The sequence below is a fragment of the Taeniopygia guttata genome, chromosome 3, assembly GCF_048771995.1.
Source record: "Taeniopygia guttata chromosome 3, bTaeGut7.mat, whole genome shotgun sequence".
NCBI classification, from domain to species: Eukaryota; Metazoa; Chordata; class Aves; order Passeriformes; family Estrildidae; genus Taeniopygia; species Taeniopygia guttata.
In genome coordinates, this window is record NC_133027.1 from 62342797 (window position 1) to 62369189 (window position 26393).

Below are 26393 nucleotides of genomic sequence, written 5' to 3' on the forward strand. Positions count from 1 at the left end.
GAAAATCCCAGATAGATGAAGTCTCATTTAAATAGAGATTGTTAGCTGTTGCAGAACGTTCTGGGTTGGCAGGTAAACATCTGGGCAACACACAGATGTAGTGTTGAGTAGTTTTTCAGTTTGTGGTTTTGTGACTGAAAGACAGAGCACAAACTACAAGTGTAACTTTGTAGAATTTCTTGATCTATGTGAATCAACATTCAAGGCCCCAGGTGATTTTTCAGAGAAAAATGCCTTTCAATATAATTATTTTCTGTTCCATGGAATTTCCTAGTTAAGTTGACCTAGGCTGTTATAAGAGTGTCCAATGAAAACTAATTTTTTAACCACCAACCACATGCGTTATTTGTAGTATCAGATTGCAGGCTGATACAAAACACACAATATTCTAAAATTTCTGGTTCAGTAAAAAGGACATTCCCAGATTTCTTATTACCTGTCTTATAATCAGACTTTTACAGAAACTATAAATCAGACTAGTTCTTCTAGAAGAACACCAGCTAAGGAAAGGATACAGAGGGCCCAAGTTCACTACCTCCCTGATAATTTTTCTGTGTCCACAACCACACACATCTACAACATACTCTAAACTTACACAGTGGATAAACATCCTTGTGCTTTTTCTGTGAACTACATGGATAGTGGGCGAGCTGCGACATTACCACCATAAACCAGTGCCCATTCCTTGGAATTACTCTCCTGTGGATTGCCTCACTGCTAGCAAGAGATGGAACCAGGTATGGAAACAGTGATCATGTTTTTAATTGCCTGAGCTAAGAGCACAACTGTGGCTATCTCTGGGAAAACTAGAAGTCACACTAAGCAACTAAAAGCTCCTTAAGTGGAATTAAGATGAATATGCTGACAAAGACTGATTTTCTCCAATGCATTTCCCTAATGCACACACTGGCTGCAGCAGAGGCCGTCAGGGCAGTGTGCTGTACTCTCCCATTAAATCCTGCCAGAGCCATTCCGAGGCTCACAGGTCTGATCCTGATAATTGTGACTGTAAGCTGCTCATCCAACCTCCTACTTCTGAAAAGTAATTGTAAAAACAGTTTGTGCATATTGTGATGAACAGGTCCTGTGCTGAGACAAAACTCATTCACGTGGAAGTAAATACTGAAGGTATGGACGGTGCTTGCTTTCGTCATTTAATGCCATAATCAAGGGGCACAACATTCAAATACAAATATAAAAGAATTCCTTTCTTTCTTCATCCCCAGCCTACCCCAGATCTCACACAACTGGGAGAACTGCACCTTGATATTTTAAAGATCATGTGCGGAAGATCTTGGAGTATACAAAGCCCAAAAATTAAAAAGCTTATCCTGGGCAAGGTGCCAGAGGACTCTGCCCTTTACATTACTGTAAATTTAAACACAGGCATATAGAATCCTCTAAATTAAAAGAGCTTCCACTTGGGTGGACTGAGTATTTTGCTGTAGTTATAATGCCTGCCTTTTTAAAAGGAGACACAAGCACACAAAAAGACCCAGACAACTTCCTGAATACTCAAAATTAGTGCCCAGGTAAATCCTTATTTTAGGCACAGCTTTAAACATACCACCAGCCAGAGGGAAAATAACAATTGACAGGGAAGGAGGAAACATAACTAAGGTTTTCAATGCTTACACCTTTCTGTATGAGCCTTTTTCAAGCCCTCCATTTCAAACTCAAATTTTCTCTTTGGGGAGTGGGTGGCAAGCTGTGATCTGTGTTTGTAATTATGTACAACACATGCAAGAGGCTCTTCTATTGAGAAGAGCATGCCTGACAGACCAGCTTTCTTTCTCTGGGGAGTTCTGTTGTTTTCACTAACAGCATTTCTGAAAAAAAGCTCCTCTCCCCCAGGTTCTTATCTGGGAGAAGGAAGAAATCCCTGCAGTACACAGTGCATTAGTATCCCTTAAATTACTGGGAGGATCTTTTTCTGTTAGAGATATTTATAAGCCATCATCCTTTGCCAAAGCCAGGCTGCTTATTATTTCTCTGGGCTGTACTTACCCACCAAGGCCAAGTACTGGGGCTGGAGAAGAGCAGAGGACGTCTTTCTCAACTACTCCAGTAATTTCACAAGACTGACAACATGACATCCACCTATACCAGTTATTCCACCTTACATTCTCAACAGGTCAAAGTAAGTTTCTAATTCCTCACTAAAAGAACTCTGAAAACATACTTTTAAGTATTGAAAAGCAACATTCACAGGCAGCTATATTTCAGCTCTCCACCAAAGTCATATCCCTGAGATTTACCTTGGTGTTCAAGAAAGTCAATGAACACGACATTGTACTCTGCTAGTAGTGTGGAAGTGAGCAGTGATGGATGGGAAGCCATCTGTATCTGTGTGGTTTTGCAGTAGCATTTCAACTATTTCTGTAACTTCTTTAATTAGGTATTTTTAAATGAAAAAACAAAAATAAAATTTACCTATCAGCTTGCATGCACTGAAAGATATGCAGAGAGGACTCACAGAACTAGTGAACTTGCAAAGAATCTCAAATTTGAGCATGCAGTTACCCAGTTTACTACAATCAAAAGGACTCTGCAGTTGTAAAATCCTTATATTTTTCCACATTAGCTATCACTATCAGCCCTTCATTTATGCTGCACAGAAAAAAAAGCAGGTCTAAATACACTCTAATTGCAAATGCTTATTTTGCATCTAGAATACCTGCAGCTTTCTTCTCTCCCAAAACTACTTTATTTTGAGATGAAACAGTATCAGTTTTCATATGCAGTATCCACCAGTCCCTTCTAGCTATACTTACTGGTGCCTTCTTGTCAATAGGCTTTATAACAAACTTCTTGTCATTGAAAGAGATGTTTCTGATTTCACTCCAGGGGAACCCAATCTTCGGGGTTAGTCTGGAAAGAAGAAAAACTTGTTTTAAGGGATGATGCAATAAATATTTTTCCCCTATATTGCTTCCAACACACAGACTTGATGGAATGCAATGCTTCACAAAGCTTTCCCGAAAGAGAATTCCCAAAAGAGACAGTAATTGACCCAGAATACCACAGGGAATAGGAAAAGAAACCCAGTAACCTCTCTTACTGAGTCTCTTCTCATTTTCATCAGCCACCCTACTGACCTTTGGCTATGTAGTAGGGATGGACTCTACTGAAGCCACATGCTCAGCTGCTTTTAAGCTTACTTCTTTTAACTCTGGGCCCAAAATCCACAGCATGCAGACTTTATGTGCAGTGCTTCCTTGCACAGGCCTCTCACACATCATGGGACACGTAAGCCAAAGTAACTGAGCTGCTCCCCACACCTTACAGCACTCACAGGCAAGCCTTCTCTGCTGTGTTACACCTAGCCCAGTCACCTCCATGCTGCCTTCACTCTGAAGTGCTGGACAGGCACCATTGGTAGGAGATGACTTATTTTCTTTTGTTTCACAGAATGGGTCTTGTTGCAAGGGACCACAGAGGATCATCTGGTCCAACCTCCCTGCTCTAGCAGGGTCATCCCAGAGCACATGGCACAGGATTGCATCCTGAATGCTTCCAGTCAGGGAGACTCCACAGCCTCCCTGGGCAAGCTGCTCCAGTGCATGGTCACCTGTACAGTAAATAATGTTCTTCCTCATATTCAGGTGGAACTTCCTGTGCATCAGTGCCTGCTCCTTGCCCCATTGTTCAGCACCATTGAGAGAAGCCTGGCTCCATCCTCTTGACACCCTCCCTTCAGATATCTCCTCCCCTAGATTACAGGCAAGATTAGTAACAAAGGACCCTGTTCTTTCCTTCCATACAAACTGCTCTTTCAGCCCATCCCATGAGTCACCAAGTGGAACTTTACTCGTTGGTCATGCAGTGAGCTGTGCCACGTGGCTCCCCACTATTGAAAAGCTCCCCTATGAAGCAAAGGGCAAGATTCAGACTCCCAGCTCTTCCTCGCTGCTGAGGGGTCCAGGTCTGTTGATTTGTTTGAAATTTTTCTATATGACTCACTAAAAACTTGAGATTTTGCTCTGCCTTAATTTCTCCAGAGTCTCGCATACAAAAACCACCTAGTTTGTCATGAGATCAAATGTTTCTGAGCCATTCCAATACTTCACCTTCACCTGATCAGCTCTGCAGCAAGTTCTAACATCACAAGGACTTGTGCATTTGACTATAATAAAGACATTTTATTACCCCAATCAAATATTTTATTTTTACATTTAATATCACATTATTATTCTTTTATTCTTCTCCTAGCAAGGGAGGGTATAGTTTCTAGAGATAGCTGTTAATGATTAAGAATTGTGTCTTATGTAAAAAATAATACCAATAAGCAATCTTCTTGTTATTCTCTAACCCCTCCAACATACGTGTCTCTGTCACAATTATTCTTGCAAATTATTTGAAGGTACAAGTATTTAATGTTTAGCACTTAGAGAAATCACAGTTTAGTTTCATCACAGTGGACCACTCAAATTCTGTAACAATTCTATGGAGCACATTGATTAAAGAAAAAAAGAGCAATTTTGTGAGGAATTTCACTCATTGTCAAAGATATGGAAAACTACTACATGAAAAGATTTTGCTGTGTCCAAGCACAAAAAAACCCCTTGCTTCATTTAAATTCAGATATCCAGAATAAAATTCACCCTCTTCAGAAATATCCACTCCCTAACCTCTAATGCAACTGTAAGATTATGCAATAGTGTGTGTGTGTAACATTAAGAACTGTAAAGAAAATTATTTGATTAGACTAAGATTAACTAATTACTCCAGCCTTCATCACATTAGTACAAGTGCTTAAATCCTAGATAATACAGTATGACAGACAACTAAAATAATTCACTCATTAGTAAGTTCTACTGCAGATTCTTCCCTTTAATGCAGGAAAAATAGAAGCTTGAATATACCTAGAAACAGGACATTGACATGCACTGCAGTAAAGAGGCTCACACACCTACAGCACAGCCTAATTTTCCTCACGTTAAACTTCAACAATGAAATCTCTTCTTCATCTCTGCCCTCAGTCCCCAAACTTTGCACCTACAAACCAGAGGTGCCATACACATTACTATTTTTCTAGTCCCCACATCTGTTGGAAAGACTTAATTATATAGTGACAAGAGTTACAGCAGAAATAAGCAGTTTATTCCAGCACTGTATTTGTTTTGCAAACACTCTTGATAGGTCTTCACAGTCAATGGCTACACTCTGATTTCTGCAGCTCGAAAAACCTGTTTGTGTGACCATGGTTACATAGCAAGACCAGTCATTCAAGACTGAAGTATTACATGAGCGAAACTACTTTTCTTTCAAGTGACACTCCTTGTTTTCTGGGTGACAGCCCATGTTAGCATTGCAGAAAAGACTGCCTTTCTCTTGTCCTTATCAACAGAAGATACAGAAACTTCCAATTAATATCTGGGTTGCATTCAAAGCTTTTCGGAGGCAAAGATGTAGAACAGGTGAAATCCATTCTGTATTTCAATGATAATCTCTTACAGATTAGTGACATGAAACAAAGATTTGAAACATCGAGGAGAGGAAAAGAAAGCAGTCTTGACAGCAATGCTTCATCTAAAAAATATCTATTTTAACTCCCTTCAATCCTTCAGTTGCAAAGTATTAGGAGAGACTAGCAGGCTTAGACACAGCTGTTCTCACCTTCTTATTATGTTTATTTATAGATGTAGTCTATCATTTCCCACCTACTATCCAATTAATAATGGCTCTGCCTTTACCAGAAGGGCTGATTAAAACTATGCATACTTCAGTAAGCCCTCATTTCATTCCTTGTTCACAGTAACTAAATAGGTTATCCTCTCCCTGGGTGTCACCCAGGTTTGCTTTTGTGTCCACCCCATAATCTGTCTTTTTCAGAACCAGGCACTTGAACGTATATCCATCATTAACTTCAGGATAGGAGTTTCCTTAGGTGTCTGAACACTGCAAATACCTTAGCCTAGCCAGTTTCTCGTGTTGTGGCCACTGATGGCAAACCTGATGACCTGGCTCAAGGAAAAGCCTGGTAAACTCCTCAGTTCAGGATTCAGCTCCACCACTAAGCACGATTATGAAGATGGCATTGTACAACTGACATCTTTATACAGCAGGTAGTGTTGGCAGGCCAGGAAAGACATGAAGGCACAAGTGATGTGAAAGCCCATTCCCAGCTTCACCTACTCATCCAAAATCGGAACACAAACATTCCTGTAAATGAAGAATGTCCTGTACCAGCACTCTTTGGAAGATCAGAGGCAAAAAAAAAAGTCTTACTTATCATCCTTTTCATAGATGTTGAGCCCCAAGGCATCGACCCCCAACCAGAGGTCAGTTCCTTTCTTATTCTTGATTTCAAAGTAATTGATTCCGTACATCTCCAGGTCTTGGGCAATCTTCAGGTATTCCAGCATGGCATTCTCTCTGATTGAGACAGGAAAAAGTCAGATAAATGAGAAACCAACATCTGCTCTATCTCAAAAACACAAACACTTCAGAAGAAAAAAATATTTCCTAAACCTCACTTCAAACATAGAAGTTAAAACTGAACATTCACCATTTAGGATTCACTTTAGAAGTTATGATATCACATCTACGAGCACACACACATAATATTGCCATATACCAATCCCTAGGATTTCCAGACAGAAAATCAGCAACATTCACCTCTCCCAGCACTCATCCTTGTCTCAGGGTACAGTGAGTACGAAAGGTCTAGGATCTGAGCTTTCTCCATCTGTCAATGCAAATGCTTCAACGACTGTAAGGTTTGACACACACCTTTACTCTTTTTCTCACTCAAAGCTATCACTAATACAATGCGCACAGATCCAAGATCTTCAGGAAGCCACACTGTTCTCAGCACCAGTACAAAATATACTACTGTGTTTTACCATGTGATTCAATACTGAACTAAAAAATACACACCAGGAGTAGGCTCACACAGGCAACTCAGAGTCTAAACCATAGACTAACAAAACCATGATGTAGAAATGCAAATTTAAGGTAATCAAACAAACAGCAAGGTGATCAGCCCAAGGACCAACACAAAACACTCACTTGAGCATGCCACTGTGCTCAGCATGCCACACCTGGATCCGTTCCTCCCACTGCTCTCTGGAGAGTTTATGCTGGTCCATCACCCTATACAAGGAAACAGATATCAGCAAGATCAGATGTTCTGCAGTATCCACTGATGGTAATCTTTGCTATAATCTTACTCTCACCCTGATGGAAGCCTTACTGTAGCCAAAAGGAAAACCCTACTCAGCTCAAAGATGTTCTCTTTGAGAACAGCAGAGCAATTCAGAATGAGCAATAACCCTCTGCAAAGCCTTTCTGGTCACTGACCAGACTCATTAGAAGTATAAGCAAAACTCTGCAAACAAATCACACACATACTGTAGACACCAGGGGATTGCAGCAAAGCAAAAGTTGGTGCAATCCCAGGAATTAGACATTGCTGCAGTGTCATCAGGAAGGGTAAACAAAAGCCATTGGTCCGATAACATCCACTGATCCTGTGTGGGGATGGACTGTGTAGCCGCAAAACATGCTTTCTACATACAAGTTTTTTATTACTGTACTGTAGGATTAAGAACATACAACCCAACCTTCTTCAAGAATGACATATTCTTGGCTTAATGCTGCCCATTTCTTCTTAAAGAGGAAACATTCATACTGCCACAGTTATCAGCACGGCAGCAGTGTTTAAGAAATAAAAGCTGAATACAAAACTGTATTTCCTCTCTAACCAACCCAACCCAAGAAGAAGCAAAAACATACTCAAATATGACAGGCAGAAATAAAATAAGGGAAAACCACAATTATGTACAATTCAATTAAGAAAAAAAAAAAAGCCAAATATACTTTTAAATAAAACTCTTTACATTTAAATAGAATTCAAATTTAAAAAATTTTAAAGAGGCTGCATCAGCCAATTCCTTCACCTTTGGGGGATCAGACGCTCTGAATTGAGGTATCCAGGCTTGTGAACTTCTTTGTTGTAATCTCCAAATTTGGCCTGCACAGCATAGGAGCCAAGAAGTACTGCCGTTTCAGGAGGACAGTAGATCTCATCACTGAGGATCCCTTCCTTCACCTGCAGGAAGAACAGCTTCTGCGTGATGTCCTGAATCAGCTCTTCGGACACATCCTCTGGGAAGAACTTGGCACGGAATCTGAACTGGAGGGGATTCTCCTTTCTGATTTCTTGAGCAGAAACCTGAGGACAGAGGTGACACCACAAATGAGCAGGTGGTTTTTTGCAAACAATAGAATAGTTTGCTTTTAGACAGAAGAAAGAATCTGGGGCATTTGCCATAAGAGGGGAGTGACTGGCAACTCTTTAGTGGAATTCCTTAATTCTGGCTGCTTACAGATAGGAGAGAACATGAGGGAGATGCATTATGTTTTCCAACTAAGCCAGTTAAATCCTGTTTGTACAGCAAACACTGGTCACTGGAGAATGATTTACCGTGCTGTATCAGATGGCAAACCCACCTAGTACTGTGTGTGTCTGACAGAGAACAGCCCCCTGACATTAAACAGGTGTGTTGCTGACTGGTGCATCAAGAAAAGCAGTTCATGCCCTCAGAGCTGGGAATACAAAAGCAGGAGCACATCAGAGGCATAACCACTTGACTACCCAGCTTGAAAGTGCCTCTTCTCCAATTAGCACACCACTGTTCCTGCACAGGCAGGACCTAAGCCCATCATCAGCCAAGGTGCTCCTCCAGCCACAGAAAATACAGTTGCTTTCCCCCAACAAAGTACAGTATCGAGGGGTTGCTGCACATCTGGCAAATGCTTCCTGCAACTCAGAGAATGAAAGAGCTTCTACCATGCCATACCTCACCCATGGAGATCACAGTGTTATCTCTAAAAACAATCCTGGAATTATGAAAATTAGGGCACAATCAACAGCAGGCATAAGGTGTGTAAAGTTGCAGCCAATAACACACCAGGAAACATACAAGCTTTAACCTTTGGCCAGCAATTAGCCCAAAGTCTGTTACCTTTTTATCAAGCTTCAGCCAAGTTTGGAATCCTTTGTTGTCCACATACTGAAGACCAAAGTACCACACTTCTCGCAAACCTATGGTTTTGACCACCTGCAACAGAAAGGTAAAAAAGAAAAAGCTATTGCTGGAAAAACTTTACTTGAGATCCAGTATCCTTTCGAGTCCCACATCCCCTGTGATGGGTGCAGGCAACAGCCTAAACCTACTCACTTGGTATCCCTTAATTTCACCTTGCAGACAAAGCTGCCATTGTAGATGACGATGACAGCGTAGGCTATGATACTTGTCCCACCCAGTTTCTAGAAGATGATGATCTTGGGGAAAGCAGGTGAGACAAACAGCAAGTGACAGACCACCAACTGCTAGACTGATACACTGGCAGCAGGTGGGGTTTCTGCTTGCTTTTATCTACTGACCCATCTTAAAACTGTACTTAGTGAAGCAGATGAGTTATGTTACCAAAGTTTTTGGTAGGATGGTATCTAATGGTATTAGTACTAACTACAACTAGCTAGCAGTACTAATGGCTCAAGTGACCTTGTCTGCCAGTCACCAGAGACTGTTCCTTCTAGAAGAAGCAACTGAGAGGTGCTTCATACCACTGCTGTGAGGCCCTGAGAGTTAAAACAAGATGCAAGTATTCTCAGTCAAGGTTATTATTTTTTTAAGCTCCGCAAAAGGCTGAGTTTATGAAGGACAAAAATATGTCAATGCCCCCACATTAGGACAAGTTTCATTTCATATATTGTAAATACTAACCAGCTGAAAGACACAGAAACACCATCCATTGACTGGATGGTGCACTTACTAGAAAAGCAGTCCTGTTTGGACATGTTACATTTCCTCAGTGGAGCATAGAGTGAACAAGTTCATGACCTTCACCTACTCTTGACAGCTTGTTCTTATAGCCAACTGCTTAGCTGCCAGCTCATCTACCTGTAAAACTGTGCTCTAGACACAGCCAAAATCTGCAAAGATCTATTACCTACATAGCTGGATCACTTCTGTTGTGTTATTGCAGAGTAGCCCCTCAAAAAGTGATGTAGGCATCGCTACCAAGAGCTCAACTGAGTAGAAGGCATGGAGTATTTAAAACCTCTTAGTGAGTTAGGGAAGTGTACCAGAGTTGGGACTGTGTAGTTACATGTGCTTCAAGAAGTCTAAGACGTCACCCAAAGATCTGTTTCACCTCCATATTTATGGTATTGCTGGAGACACTCTGGCTGGAGAGCAGACTTGACAGAAACAATGTCACCTTAGCTAAGACTAACTAGAGTTTATCAAAAAGACAATAAAACCCACCAATCCAAACAAACCCAAAAAAACCCAAACCCCGTGTCCTTTTAAAAGAAGAGCTGGGCTCTGTAAATAATTCAGCTTTTACTTGACTAAAATTCCTTTTCCCTCCTCCCTCAAAGTGGCTTGTTTCATCATGGAAGAGACAAATTTTCTGACAGCTGGATGTATTTTTATGAAGTCTAACAGAAAACCAGGGGTATGTTGAGTATGGTACTTCCTGTTGCACAAAAGAATGTTGCAACTTCATTAAAATAAAAAGTTGCATAAATCAAGCAGTTATCAGGTCATTATCTCTGAATGTCTCTTCTAAGAGAAAAAGTACACTTCCTATAAATAGAGTTAGAAAGCTTTCATAAATCATGACCCCTCAAATTCCTCCCAAAATCTAAAAGCAAGGAAGGAGAAAGCATTATGCTAAACTTCATCATTTGACTGTTTGAGTTTCAATACAAAGAACGAGGAATGTTTTAGCCTGTCCTGGGAAATGCCCTGTAAACTTCCGCCATGGCAAAACAAGGAAGAAATAAGAAACAAGAAGAAGAAATAATACACAAGATGAGAGACACCTCCTCTGCTTCCTCAAATGCATGAAGCCACAAATCTTGAGTCTTCCCATTCCATCCAGTTCAGCATTCATTTCCAGAAAATGCCAGTTACCCTCTCCTCAGTTTGAATTTCTTTTACTCATGGTCAGGAGGGTACATGACTACCTGGGAGATACTCCAGCCAGCTGCAGAGTCCACTGGTAGGTTCTTGGGACACCTCAGACCTCACTACAGCAGAAACTCTGCACAGGACTGGCTTGACTGGAGAGGATCTTAATATTCACAGGTTTCCACTATTTTCCCTCTCCTGTAAAAGCTAGCTGACAAGCAGGCCAAGAAATCACCCTGTAGTTTTTAACAATAGCATGCTTCTTCAAAACCCCCGCAGTGGTTCTGCAGTTCCAGTTGGGCCACTCCCCATACCTGTGAAAACCTGTTGCCTCCACAGGCTTTATCTGAGCATAAACTCCACCCGAGATAAGGGCCTAGTGAAAGGCTTGCTCAACAGAACTGTAGAGAGAATGTATGGTCTTCACCTTTTCTGGTTTTGTGCTGCACAATTCTACCTCAGCCTTCCCTTTATATGCAGAAGTATCCCACAACAAGGTATGAAATATGGATAAGAATTTCCAATCACAGGTTTTAAATCCATGCCAGTGAATATAAGAAGCAAATCTCCATGAGGAGTAGGTCTATCCCAATTGTGCACTAAGCATTCTTCAGAAATGCCAAAGTACCCAGACAGCAAGCTAAAATAGAAGTATCTTGAATCTGAAACATCCTGCTTTTCCATGTTCTCAGCTGAAAGCAGAGAAGGTAGTTTCCCTTCTGCCAGACAGATGACCCTGACTCTGAACAGATGTAAGCAATAGTTAATATATATGGAAGAGTGGCTTTAAGTAATTTGGATTTTCATACTGATGGAGATAAAATCCGATCTCTCTATTTTGGATTAACAAGAAAGGGCCGGAGAAAGAAGTTACTCTGATACCATGGTGATCAGCATGAATGGAATCATAGAATGGCCTGGGCTGGAAGGGACCTTTAAGATCATCTAGTTCCACCCCCTTGTCATGCACAGGGACACCTTCCACTAGACCAGATTGCTCAGAGTTCCATCCAAGCAGGCCTTGAACACTTCCAGAGTTGGGGCATCCACAGCTTCTCTGGACAACCTGTTTCAGTGCCTCATGACCATCACAGTAAAGAATTTCTTCCTTATATCTAATCTAAATCTGCTTCTTTCAGTTTGAATCCATTCCCCCTTGCCCTGTCACTACATGCCCTTGTAAATAGTCTCTCTCCAACTTCTTTTAGGGTTCCTTTCAGGCACTGGAAGGCTGCAGTTAGGTAATCCCAAAGCCTTCTCTTCTCCAGGCTGAATAATCCAAATTCTCAGCCTTTCCTCATAGGAGAGATGATCCATCTCCCTAATCAACTTGGTGACTCTCTCTGGAAGATTGAGCAGCAGGTACTGGTTCCATAAAAATGCAAGTTGCAAAAGCATTTCAGCAAATTTCCAGTCAAAGAATCATAGAATATTCTGAGTTGGAAGGGACCCACAAGGATCATCAAGCTGAACTCTAAAATGAATGAACCATGGGGATTGAATCCTTGGCCTCTGTGTTCAATGAGTACTTGATGTTTATCCCACATCAGTAGTAATCAAAAGGAATTAGATTTAATGCTAAACACAAGCTGGAGTACTTGGTTTTGTACTGTGAAGTTCTCCAGTGATTAGTATTTGATTTCCTTTTTTCATTCCTTTCAAGAACTCACTAAAAGCTTTTTTCCTGTTTTTTTGTTGGGGGTTTGGAATTTCATTTTTTTAAAACTGGTTTGTTGTTTGTTTTGGGGGTTTTTTTTGGGGGTTTTCTTTTTAAGTACTTCTCAATGCACATTTGCCTTAAGGTCTAGCAAGTTCTAGTTAACTCACTGAAACAAGAAATTGTATCAACAATACCTTAGAAGGAATGGACGTTATTTAGCCAGTACTGCCTGCTTGAGTAGCAGTAGCTACTCAACTACAACCACCCTTAGCTATCAAGGTTAGTGGGTACAAGGGCAGCAGTTAACCGCAAATAACAGTTTGTGAACATGTTGAAATCTGTGACTGAAGTCTGCATAGACCAATTCTTATTCTTCAGGACTAGAGGAGAAATGGCTAGAAGCAATTACTTTCTTTTATTTTTTTGAGTTTCAGAGCAGTAAGTAAATGTTTTTCTGCTAAAATCTAGGCCTTACTTCAGAATTCTATAACAGCAAGCTAGTTAAGTAATTATTAACAAAGTTTCACAAATAGCACACAGTTTGTTTTAGTTGTCTTTATCTGATCTTTGCAGGTCCATCTTCAAATAAACCTGTATATTGTTAAAGCAGTAACAGGAAGAATAACAGTACAGGAGGAAAGTCTTGGCCACTCAAGCCCTCCGCTTCCCTGGGAATCCCTGAAGGCAGGCTGCACTAATCTCTGCTCCATCCTGCTGCACAGGGGCTTCTTACAAGGCATGTTGTCTGTAAATGCTGCACAGAGATCACAAACTCTTCTGGTTTTCCAGTATTTTGACAAACTCAAACACCTATGGTAAGTGGTTCCTCAAACCCAGCATTTGAATTAATGCAGCCACGCCAACGCCCTCATCAGCCACCTGAAGACATGATTCTGAACAGTTTTATGCACAAGAGAAACACTTCAACCTTAGAAGTTAAGAACTATGTAAGAGCTAAGCAGTACTTCGAAGCAAGAGGTACATTTTTACATGCTACCTATGCTGTTTAAATAATTTAGATCCCTTGTGATAGTTCATCATCCAAATGCTAGGAAGACAGGTTTCACTGCCACATAATGTACCTGAAAGGGTTTTTGCTTTTTTCTTTTACTGTGCTGGAATTTAGAGATTTTAGTTCAGACTGAGGCTGTTTGATTAGGAGGTAGAGAGAAGAAAGATAGGTTTGGAATCCAGTCTTAAGAAAACACTGTAGTCCAAAACATACTCCAAAATTAAACAGTAAGAGTCCACACCAATCCTTCACTGACCTGGTCAAACAGCTGTTTGCCTGTAGTGTTTGGCTGGATGGCAAACTCCAGCTCTGCATCCATAGTAACAACTCGAACGTTGATCTAAGGAAAAAAACAAAAAGCATTGTTTAAGATGCATTGAAAGTTACTTCTAGGTGTTAACACAGTACTTTGTGTACAAGAATCTCCACGCTTTGATGCACTCCTGTAACCTCTATAATAAACACACTTAAGCCTCAATTAGAATCCTGTTATCACACCAGCAAACTTAATTGGGGCACTCATTCTGCTGTTTTAACCAAATTGCTCCACAGGTTTTCCTACTCAACACAGGATTGGACAGATTTTCTGGCTCAACAGGAGAGTATTTTAGACCTGACCCCTTCCAAGCCTAAACCCTCTTGGAGTAAGAGTACTGTTGGTGCACAGTATAGGCACCTGCAGGCCATCCCTTGGATTACGAAAGGCCCTAATTACTAAATTAAATTTAAGACTTATAATTTAACTTCCATTTATATTAGAGCTGGAATTAATCTGAGGTTTTAAAGGCAAAAGGCTGCAGATTATTCTTATAAAGCAATCAGCATTAACCTGATAAACGTTCATTCTTTCCCTCATAAAAATCTATTCAGCACATAAAAACAGCAGTAACAGATACTGAATGATACGCAGGAGTTCAATAAGCTCTTGCTGTCAGTGAAGAAACAACATAACCAGATTTACTTCAATGGCACTAGACAGAGGTTACTACTGAATGCAGAAGGCAAGAGTGTTTAATGACTAGAAAAAGTCTATTAGCAGTAAATCAGGACGCAAAGGCAGCAACTAGTCTTACGGGGAATGACATAAGGACCAGTAAAATGTTAAATCAAGAAAGGATTATCTTCAACTGTTCTGACTACAGCTTGCAATATCATACTACTTCTCAAAAAACCCCACAATCCCAAAACAGATCTAAAAAACCCAAACATGTATGATTGTGCATTGCAGTTATGCTACATGGCCAGGCAACATGTAAGGTACTGGCAGATGAGATTTCATGACAATTTCCCAACAATTTGTAAATGCCACATTACAGAAAGCCAAAGCTAAGAGACCTGGAGAGCTTTGCACTTCTTTTTCAGTGAGACACTGAATATTTAACTAACCTTCTTTAGTTTAATGGTGGACCTGGCAATGTTAGGTTAATGGCTGAACTTGATCTTACAGATATTTTCCTAACTAAATGATTCTGTGAAGGCATCAAGTATCTTTATAGATATTCTACTCCCACATGACAGAGGATCCTCCCAAAGAAAGATGGCTGAAGACACTTTCCAAGTCACAAGACCCCAGAACTGAACCAGAGAAGATGACTTAGTGACGCCACTTTCAAGCTGCATTTTTAAAGCACTGCCCTTTAAACTATGACTTTAAAAAAATAACTTTAAATGCAAGATGGAAGAACAAGCAAGAAGGTAAAAGGAGTTCTTGGAAAATCTAACTGTAGCATTTGCGATCATAACAAAGCACAGAGTTATGCTTAAGGTTTTCTTCCTGTGCCTTAAGAACCAAAGGTTTCCCAAGAAAAGAACCAAAGGTTTCCAAAGAAATGTTTCCAGCGTAGGAAGGGAGGGGAAGTTCAGATATCAAATTCTCTGGAACAGCAAGTCTGCAATTCAAAGATGTGACCTTAAAAAACACCTGTTGCTTAATCCCTCTCAACAATAAATCCCTAATCATACTCTAATCCCTTTCTACCCACCTCAAGAAAACATATGCTCATCGTCTTAGTTTTGTGCTGAGCAAGTTATTTGTACTTCTGGCTGAAACACCATAGAAGTGTAAAATAAGTATCACTTTACTAGCTAAAGAACTTAAAAGAACTTCTTACTCCTTACCAGAAAACCTGCAGCATGCTGGCTGAGTAAAAAATTCCAGCTTGTACCAGTATGTATTTTCCTCTATCTCTCCTTAGTGGTTATCTGCTAGTAAAAAAAGTTAAATTCCCTAGTCTTGTTTTACTACAACCCTCAAAGTATGTAGGATCAGCTATATAGTGAGCTATTTTATTTAGTGCATTTAGATGCTACATATTTCAAGAATTATTTTAGTATTAAGACCAAAAATTGTAGTCATCTGCTTTTCCACTTCAATTTAAAGCCAGAAGCATGCAGGAACATGACTACTTGGTTATCCAAAAAGCTTTCAAGGGCACTTGTGGCCTGCAGTAAAGGTTGATTTCTGTGTTCTTTAAGGGCTGCATAAGCATCAGGACAAAGAGGAATTTCCCTGGTGCCCTCAGACAAACTGCCAGCCCCATGACAGGCAGAGCCAAGAAGAGACCTTCTGTCCCTTCAATGAGTTAATGACTGCCTGGGAATACCCTTTGAGTCTCCTTCCTGCCCTATTAAGCCCTCCTGCTTCTCATCTCCAAATCTCAGCCTTGACTTCAAGAACATAATGATTTTAACAGTGTTTCTAAGTGGATGTCCTACAACCACGCCATACAAGCTTTTAGCCACAGAGAAACTCATAGTAAAGCAGCAAACAGAGCTTAACCCACATGAAACCCTGGTTTAGACAGCCTGAAAAAACCTTCATGTCTGCTACACTGAGAGTTGATCAGTTTGGCACCCAGCTCAGACCAGATGGAACTCCTCATGGCACCAAGATGATTAAATTAAATTAACACCTAATGTGCTAACAAATTCAGGTATTGTTGGGGAGGAAAACAGCCAAGAAGTCAAACTAATTTCCATGAGCAACAAAAAGAGGAAGACACAGTTAGGACAACTTTCACAAATGAAGTCCTGTTCACCCTGTGAAGGCATGTCCTTTATAAGATCCCACCAAATCCTGGCAGTAATAGAGGACAAGATTGAAGCCATAACGAAAATGAAAACACTTTTCACTTTTCACAAAGTGAAAAAGTTTTTCACTTTTAAGAGCACAAGGGTTGGAGAGAATAGCACATGGCTGTTATACATGATATAAGGGTTATATTTTTAAAAATGTGCTTTTATGCACAAAACACACTAAACATCCTGGATAGTAAGATGTGACTTCTTTCTTGACAGGCCAATGTCATAACACTTTATTATTCTGGGGGTTGGAAATAGATTCTATTTAAGGTCCTTTCCAACCTTAACTATTCAATAATTCTACTTTTATGTCTGAGGCTAACACACTTAAAATGACAAATAGGGCCTTTAAGGTTTTCTTGTGCATACAAGAACATTACAGAACACAAGTTTCTCCTCTTCCCTTGTCTTAGGATGCATAAAATTGCTAACAAATTTGATCCAGAAGGGAAAAAGCATGCTGTTGAAAGGATAATGCCATCTGCATTAAAAGGAAAAACTCTCCATGCAGCTGAAGAATTTAGTACACTGAAAGACTGAACACCAGTTCCATGACTTCATACTGGACTGTAGTATTATCTATCTTACCAATTTGAATAAGAGAATAGAAGATGAAGGCTAGAGCTAGAGAGAGCTTCAGAGTAGAGTTTAAATGATTGCAACACTATGGAAAGCAATGGTAGTTAGAATGGAATCTTCTGTGCTTTAGCGATGCCCTTAAGTCATGCATTTGTTTCTTCTGTTGTTGATAAAACAGTATCTTTTCTAATGTTAAGTCAGTAGATCAATCTGTGGGGCAGGTGCAGCCTTTCAGAGTCCATGCACATCAGTAGAGTAAGTTGAAAAATTAAAGCGTCATTTGAAAAACATTCAGAAACACTCTCTTAAGGAGGCAACTCTCTTAAGCATATCTGGAAGAATCTAGACCTAGATAGGAACCCAAGAAGACATTGCCTTTCAACACCATCCTCTCAGAAACACCTGGTTTTCAGGTGTGGTGAACACTATGAACACACAGCTGCAGTTTTTTCTAACATCGGATTCTTGAGCACCTTGGTGCAGAACCAGTATCTGATTGCAGGCAACACGGTATCTTTGAAGTTAACCATCCCTCTGCTGACACTGCAGCTCCACTGAAAAACATCCCACACTAAAGGGAAAAGGGCAGGGAGAACAGGGAGAAAAACCCACAGCTCTCAGACACACCATGCTATTGTGGATATTTTGCACCCTGATGCATGTAATCTAATAGTTCACTTGCACAATAAAATAGTTCAGTGAAACCATGAAGTTGTGCAAGTCATTTAAATAAGACCATACAATTTAATTTCAGTAAATACATATGATAAGGGGCACTAAATACCAACTTTTACCCATTAACACAGGACAAACTGGTACTTAACTGTGTCACTTATCATTATCATTAGGCAGGTCTAAATGCCTTAGACAATGCTCAGGAATGTTTTCTTGTCTTTCCAAGGAGGAAGAAAGACTAGAGTCTCCTAAACAGCAGGTTTCCAAGCACGGTATCTTTCCAAGTGGTGGCAATTGGCAGTGGAGAAACCTAGATAGACATGCCTTGTTTATTCGGTCACTGGATGTCTGGAAATCCCAGGAGTCACTGGTATATTTAAGCAAATCAGCCACATTTTGAACTGCTGTACTGCACAGCACATTCTATAAAAAACAGTGTGCAGAGTTGTTAATCCTTCTTGCACACACACAGACTATATGGTTACGGACTTGCTTGCGCTGAAGAAATACAGAAGTCTTAACAAGGAGGATGCAGTGGCATTAATAATACTATTAAGAAAGTAGTAGCATTAATCCTCACTTCTGCAGGTCTACTCTTTTACCAGGCAAGAAACAACTACTAATGCAATAAATAATAGGCAAGCTTCTTGGCCTGGGCTGCAATGCATCTGCAAGGACAAAGTAATCTCATTTTGACCTTAGCAACCAGAGCTGTTCATAGACATGTGTAGTGATTAAGTATCTGGTAATAGGAAAAACAACTTCATGCAGCAGCATCAGAAGGGCAATTAAACTGCTCTCTATTCTCCCACATTCCATTCAGTAGTGTTCACTGGTTCCAGGTCCAACAACAAAGAAAGATATTGTCCTAACTGATGGAGTAACTGTTGTCCCAGCTCCTGGAAACTGTTATGGGAAAATTTTCAACTTTGAGGAGGGAAAAAAAATCCTAGCAGCTTCAGAGCTCAGAGCTAATCTGCTAACACTTCAGTATCTGCATTCTTCTGTCCTCCACAAGTTACTTAAATCAACAGGTAATGTTTCAGAGACTGTGCAGAGAAGACGACTCTGAGAAGGTAAGTAGCACAAATAACACAGAAGCAACTGCAGAAATGTCAGTTCAATTTATGGTATACTTGAAAATGTACTTTATGAACACCAGCATATCAAGAACACAACACTTGGAGACAATTCTGTTTCTTTTCTGACAGAATAACCTGCCTGATGGATCACATAAAATTTAATAACATATTTGATGTGGTGCCATACAACATAGGTTAGGCATACAACAAATCTGAGCCATGTGAAATTACAACTAAATGACAAATTGTGCACCTACATTCTCCACAGCTTCTTTCAGAGCAGGAGACAAATGTCATGAATATCAAGTAAATGATCAATTCCATTCGCTTTGCAGGATTGCCAAAACACAGCTTTCCTCTCAGCTGGGCTCAGCACCTTCATCTTGCTGGAACTACAGCAGGGACACATATTCTGACCTTTCCCTTTCAAGCCAAGGTCTTGAAAAGGGGATATAAGTATGGTGGGATTAAGGGAATAAGAAAACAAAGTTTTCTCACAGCCCCTGGAAGATGGAGTGCACTTACAAGATCATGAACAGCACCTAGTCAAGAACAAGTAAGTCTTTTGGGAGGACAGAAATGGAATTCAAAGATGTGGTAGGTCTGAAAAATAGCTACAAGTGTTACACTTGCAGAGATGAAAATGGATAAGAGGCAGAGATGAACAAATTACAGGCTTGCAAACAATGGGCTACATCAGGACTGTAGACAAGGATGTGGTTTATTATAATCCCCAGAAAAACACCACATTTCCTGGTGTGATGCTATTACATAGAGGGAAAAATTACATTCTTGAGTGTATTTGTCACCGGAAGCATTACAGAAGGTGACTATTCTGTTCTGCCTGCCTGATGACTTGCTAGATGGAATGCTGTCACCCAAATATGAGTGCTTCTTTTGGAAAGTCTACACTGACCTACAGGTCAAGTGTTTCTGGGTTGGTTGCCAGTTGGGATTTTTTTTTTTAATCTATATGTTTTTGGGGCTTTTTATTTGTTTGTGGGGTTTTTCTGTTTGTTTCAAACTAGATTTGATTTTTAAACATGTCAGTGATCCCTTTCCAAATGGGAGTTGTCTGAAACATCACATGTTTTATATAGAAGACTATAAAAACTTTCTAGACCCACATGGAGAAAACCAGCAAAAAGCCCTCTTATTCCAGGCTGGGTAACATGACAAGAAACAGTAATTGCTGGAGTGGTAAGATACTATGATATTACATAGCCACTTCCATGCAGCCTTCAGAAAACACAGGTCCAAGTCCTTCCCAGTGCTACATTTTTAAGATTTAAAAGATGTCCTAGAACCTGAAATGAGAAGACAAATTACAGACTCACCATTTCTGTTCTGGAGGAAGGAGAATCTGATTCATATGAGAATGGGAAAGAACTGCACAGCCCAGCAATGAAGAAAGCCTTTCACAGGTTCCTCCCCTGCTCCCATGGCAGAATCTCCCATGCACTGCCTGCCTAACACGGAGCATTTCAGAGAGGGCAGTGGCAGCACAGCACAGCAGCTGTGAGCCTTCCCTGGCACACTGGGAAGCAGTTTGCAGACAAGGAAGAGCCTCAGCGGCTCACAAAATAGGAATAGGAGACAGCCTCACTGACATGCCCTTGGTAGACGAGGCAAGCTGGTTGCCCCCGTTTGACCGACCCAGTTTCTCAGCATACCATGCTGAATCAAAATACCACTCTGTGAACTGAAGGACATGTTCCATTTCAGATCTCATTGTGTTAAACATTGCTTCCTCATTGCAAATAAATGGGAACATTAAGTCACGTTCTAATGGAATTCCTCAGAGTCTATGAAGCAGTTAGGTATTGCTGCATTTGCAACGGGTAACATTAGAGCTGAGTAGGCTGGTCTTTGTCCTTAAAACCTTGCTTACCTTCCCAGGAGAGGGAGAAATACCACTGAGGTTAAATTGAGTTGTATATAATAATCTCTAATCTAGTAGCTACTTTAAAATTGTCCAGCACGATTGTTAGCCTTAACTACACTCGTCAGCTTTAATGCAACAGCTTGCAGAATCATATTTTGGGGGTATTATTCCTCAATATTTAAGGAGCAATAGCTGTATCAGTTATACTTAACTGCAGTTTCTTAAGTTTATTCAATGCAATAGGAGCCCAGGTATTTGCTCTCATGTATGATGAAAAACATTTATGACTTCTTTTGTGGCAGTTTTTGGGAAGAGAAATAAAGTACTTCGAGGGGAAGCCAAGAAAATTTTTGGAGTGAAATCTGAAAGCTAGATTTCTGGATGAAGTGGAGGGAGGGGGGTTCATGTCAGCAGGAAAATCTCCAATACCCAGACGTGGGGAGTCATCCAGAAATTCCAGTTTTAACCAAGTGGGTGGAATTTTCAGAATGAACTATCCCCTCCCTGCCTACACACACAAACAGGTCACAAGACAGCAAATCCATGGAGTTCAATATTGCAGCAATGTCACTTAACTCTTCTTTGTAATATAGCATGAAACTGTCCTTATAATTGAACATGAACATAATCCTAGAGTGCAAATTCAAACTTTTTTTATGTTTAGATGTGCAGAAGATACCAAACTAAATTACATACCTATCTCAGTTCCCTTAATGAAGGCCTACTATCTCTTCTGTCAGCATGTAATAACTGCATAGTAGGCATCTGTGTGAAAAGCCAAGAAGCAGGCACGACTGCAATTCAGTTCTTTATCTCAGGTCAGGCAATAACACTTTGCATGCCAAAAGATCATGAAGATTTCATGCAGGTGTGGCAAGTGCAAGTGACAGTACATCTCTGATAGCCCTGGATCCCAAATGCCTAGGGCCCAGACAGACTACCAGCATTCTCCACCTCTGGTCATCTCTGCACAGTTAACAATAACTGCTCAGTGAAATAGTAGAACCAAGCAAGCACTCTCCCTAGGAAAAAAAAAAAAAAAAAAAAAAAAAAAAAAATCTTTCTCCAGTCACTGAAGATTCCCCCCAGCTCTTTCCTAACAAGCAAACAGCATCATTCTGTCTCAAGCCAGGAACAAGTTGAAAAACTGAAAGACAGAGGCCTATCTAAAACTTTAAAATTCTTTTTTTTTTTTTTAATATGAAATTACCTAGGCACAGCTCTGCATTCTGGCAAGACATAAAGCAATGCAGAGTAAGTCTGAAAGGCCCCAGGATACTGCCCTTGAACAAAGCCCTGAACACTTAAGGAGCCCAGGTGTTTTTCATGCAAAATACTTGCCCTCACTCTATGTGAGGGATTATTTATACTTTGAACACGATATTATGAAGAAGCAGGAGGGTTTATGGTGTTTCATTGAAATACATTAATGTTCACTTTAAAGACTCTCTGATGCTGTGTAATACTCCATTAGCATTTTCAGAATATCTGTGTACAAGCAGCAGTCACAGCCAATGACAACAGGCTCAGCATAGCACCACTGCCTGGATGTGTCACTTACCCTCAATGGATGCTAGGATGGATTTAGGAACACAGAGTGCAGCAACAATAGCTCCTTTGTACATAAAGAATAAATACAGAGGAAAGCTATGCAAACTCCTGCATACACAGACTGTTTTATCATGACAGCTGTTGCATCTAATTAAACATAATGAAGTTGCAAGACTAAGGCTTTACACAGGAAGTTTACAGCAAGTCTCACAATCAATCCTCAAATAAGCTTTATCTCAAGAAGTTGCTCAGAATCCAGAAGAGATCAGATCTTCTGCTGCTTTCCATCAGAAACATAAACATGGGGCCAAGTGCAGATAATATAGAGTTTATCAAGTTTTATCATAATTTCAGAGTCTTCTAAATAATTTAACATCACCAATATTTACACCACATAAAGCAATATCATCCTTCTGCAATCCTCTTGACGGAAAAGAAAAAAAATAAATAAGTATCTTACAGTCTTGGTCTGGAACACAAACATTTTATGCCTCTGCTTAGCTTTTTCACTTGGAAGCAACAAACACACAACAATTTCTGCAAAAGGTGAACTCCCAAGTACAAACTCTCAACAACCAGGACAGGATCTGAAGCTGTGAATAATCTAAATAAAAGCTACAACAGCCTCAGAGTTTCCCCTGAATACAAGCACCAATACTGGTGCCTTTTATTCCAGTGCTTATACAGAGATCTATGTTCTAGAGGGCAATGTTCATGGAAAACTCAGTGCCATTACAGAGTCAGAAGTCTGACAGCAGCAACACAGCCTGACAGCACACAGCTCTCCAGACTTTCAACCAACCCTGTGGTGGTTGTTCTTCTGGGGTGGAAGAGCAGCACACTACAATGGAACAGGGTGGGCTGAGTGAACACAAGGATTATCTGTGACTTACTCTCCCACAGGACTATGACCTGGGAGTTTAAGGCATCCAAGAAACAACTACTGAAGAAATGTTCTCAGTAACTGTACTCTTCCAAGATAGAGATGTTACAGGATGCAAAGCAGTATTTTTGTCAGGTGTGAATTGGAAGAAGATCAAGGATGCTCAAAGATTTACCATGCAAGGATCAACTAAGCTAGCTAGGATTTCTCAGTTTGGAAGAAAATTAACTGAGGCTAGGACATAAGAGCATATAACCTCCTGAGCTACATGAACAGACTAGACAAGGAACATGTGTTCATATAGCACTGTAGCAAGAAGGTTTGTAGATAACTTTCCAAACAATGTGAAGGTTATCTAGGACAGCCTTTGTTAAAGTATACTATGGATGCTGAAGTTCACAGGGTTTTAAAGCAAGACTGGACAAGTTCACAGAAATCCATTTAGTAACTCATTATATAGGACCTTTCAACCTCCAATACCTCAGAGGAAAGCAATGGTGCATATCTTTGAAATACTCTTCCTCAGGCATCAGCTTTTGGCCAACATCAGAGGTGTACTATTAGGCTACAAGGGCTTCTGCCTGACCTACAAGGCCAGCCATGTTCATATAGACATCAAAGTGCAGAAGGAAAATTATCTCCATTTACTTAGGGAGAAATAGCAGTGCAACAAGTCACACAGGGCACAGTAATGATGTTTGTTCATTCTGCATTCTAGATACAAATCCTTTTGTCAGAGAGATTTTTGTTTGATATTCCACCCTTCTGTTTTACCTGTTCCATATCAGCCTCTTTCATTTTACTCACAGACTTCAGTGGAACACACTTCATGGCATCTGTGAAATTTCTTAGTGGGGTTGTGATCACATCTGACAGCTCGATAGTTTGATCTATGTGCAATATACTACAATGCTTCCACTTCTCAAACAGCATGCAACGGGTACTATTTGCTCCCAGATAAAGGTAGATCATGGCAAGTCCTGGAATGTCACCTGAGCACAAAGGTATTGCTCTTGAGCAGTTACAAATCATAAAGGAAAAGTGATTGCAAGGACTGGCAAAGTACAAAAGTACACCTTCGTAACCCCTAAAACAGCTTAAGGGCTTCTTAGATGAAACTCTTCCCACTCCCCTCACTATAGATGTGTCATGGCAAACAAATATGGTCCTGTGGTTCCCAAAGTGTACCTTCAGCACAGTGACAGCAGATAAAGTCCTTTTCGAGAGTTTGTCTGCACAGCTGTGACAGTCATTATGAAGAACTATTCGCCCCCACACTGAGATCACTGAGTGTCAATTATGCAAATCACTCCATCACACACCATAGTTTGTGCAGCAGGAACTCTGTACAACCACTTACCTCTACAGAGACAAAAAATTAAGCTCGTTAAGTGTACTAAGCTAGGTATTGAAGAACAATTTTAGCTCCCACAAGTAACTCTGAAGACCAGAACTTACGGTACAGGCTTCAAGTCATCTACTGGGCTACACAGGCTAAATTCAAAATGTGCCTGGGTTCGAGAGTGAAACTTTTTTAGTCTCTGCTTCTTCAGGTAGCAGACAGCTCACAGACCTGCTCTCTGCATCTACACAGTGGTAGTCTCTTGGCAGAACTGAGTCACTCTAGAGTCAATTTGTAAGCCTGCTCAAGATTCAGCAACAGGACATCCATCCACTCATCCCCAGAGAATTCTCTCTCACACAGAGGTTAGAACAACTACAGCAAGTGTGGACTTCTTCATGCAAAAACAAGACAGGAAGAGATGGTGATAATAACACCTCAGAGTTTTACACAGTAGCGATAGCACATGTTCGTGAAAGTGAGAGGGAGAAGTAAATGCACACAAACCACACAGGGCAATCACACGCTCCCCTCTCAAAGGAAGCAAAAGGCTACAGGCCTTGTGTAGGGGGTCTCCTCTGCTGAGCCTACACTGTAGGTAGCCAAATACAAGTCCATGGTCATCAGCAACAGTTTCTCTTACTTACTCAATTATTGGGCAGAGTACTGCATGTTAATTTTTAGAGTCAGGATTTTTCTTTAATGGACAGTTGCTACTATGAGGTATCCATCACCCTTGGCTGAGCACATGGCTGCTACTCATGCCCTCTCAAAGATGAGAGTAGGTGCAGAGAAGGCAAGAGAATTTCCCCACTATGAAGTTGGAACTAGAAAGAAACAAAATCTGGATCTGAACAGATGAGCAATATGGAAACAGCATGGTTAGTTGCTACACTGAGCTATGACTTATTTCCAGCCTCGTATAGCAACAATTTTACCCTCTCCTAGGTGCACACGCTGCTGTTCTTCGTACTTCTCAGCTCACAGGGTAAAAGTTATCTATTGCAGAAACGAGGCTTCAAAGCAAGCACACAACACAGCTAGAGCACATTACTTAACAGTGTGCAACGTGGTCCAGTGATCCTGGGCAGCACTGCCTTCCATCAAGGTCAATCAAGTGATTATGGGATTTACAGAGCATGTAAAGCTCTTTGGGCCAAACAAGAACGACACTGATGTGGGCATCTTCAGTGGTCATCAAGAAGTCTTATTCTCAAAAAGTCCTGACATATCACAGCTTTTTTTCATGGACAAAGGAAGATGTTCATGTGGGTGGAGGAAGAGAACAGAACAGGAAGGCTTATCTCCCTCCTTTTGACCTTTAAGAAGGTTAAGAAATTCTTTAATTAGTGACTAACAACAGTTAACACCCTTGGTTTCTCTGTAGCAGCTAACATCCCACAAACTGCCCTCAGAAATGCTTACTCAGCTCACACAGTAAATAAGGGTTTTGGCAAACTGCGAACTCATTCTCTTATAACTTTACTCATCTCCTTAAATTTACTAGTCACAGAATCCTCCACCTCTCTTTTGCAGCAGTGAGTGACACATTTGGCAAATGGAAGCTTCCTTGGGTTTCCATTTTGCCCCAGAGTGAGTATACATCTCCTGGTATCAAATACACCATACACTGTATCCCCTGATGGACTGCAATTAGTGCTTACAAGGGTAATATTTTATTCCTGACTAAATCTATAGCCATCCATAAGCTA

The 26393-nt window shown here is 40.5% G+C and overlaps 1 protein-coding gene across 1 annotated transcript in view; it reads right to left on the reverse strand.

Annotated features, from left to right (window-relative positions):
* The window catches only part of EZR (ezrin), a 36718-nt gene that overhangs the window by 5463 nt on the left and 4862 nt on the right, over window positions 1-26393 (reverse strand). Inside the window, exons 2-7 of the mRNA XM_030269553.4 lie at window positions 13860-13943; window positions 8973-9068; window positions 7905-8179; window positions 7015-7098; window positions 6232-6378; window positions 2775-2871 (exon numbers count right to left, since the gene is read on the reverse strand). Coding sequence (XP_030125413.1) covers window positions 2775-2871; window positions 6232-6378; window positions 7015-7098; window positions 7905-8179; window positions 8973-9068; window positions 13860-13943 — 783 coding nt within the window. The remainder of the gene's footprint in view (window positions 1-2774; window positions 2872-6231; window positions 6379-7014; window positions 7099-7904; window positions 8180-8972; window positions 9069-13859; window positions 13944-26393) is intronic.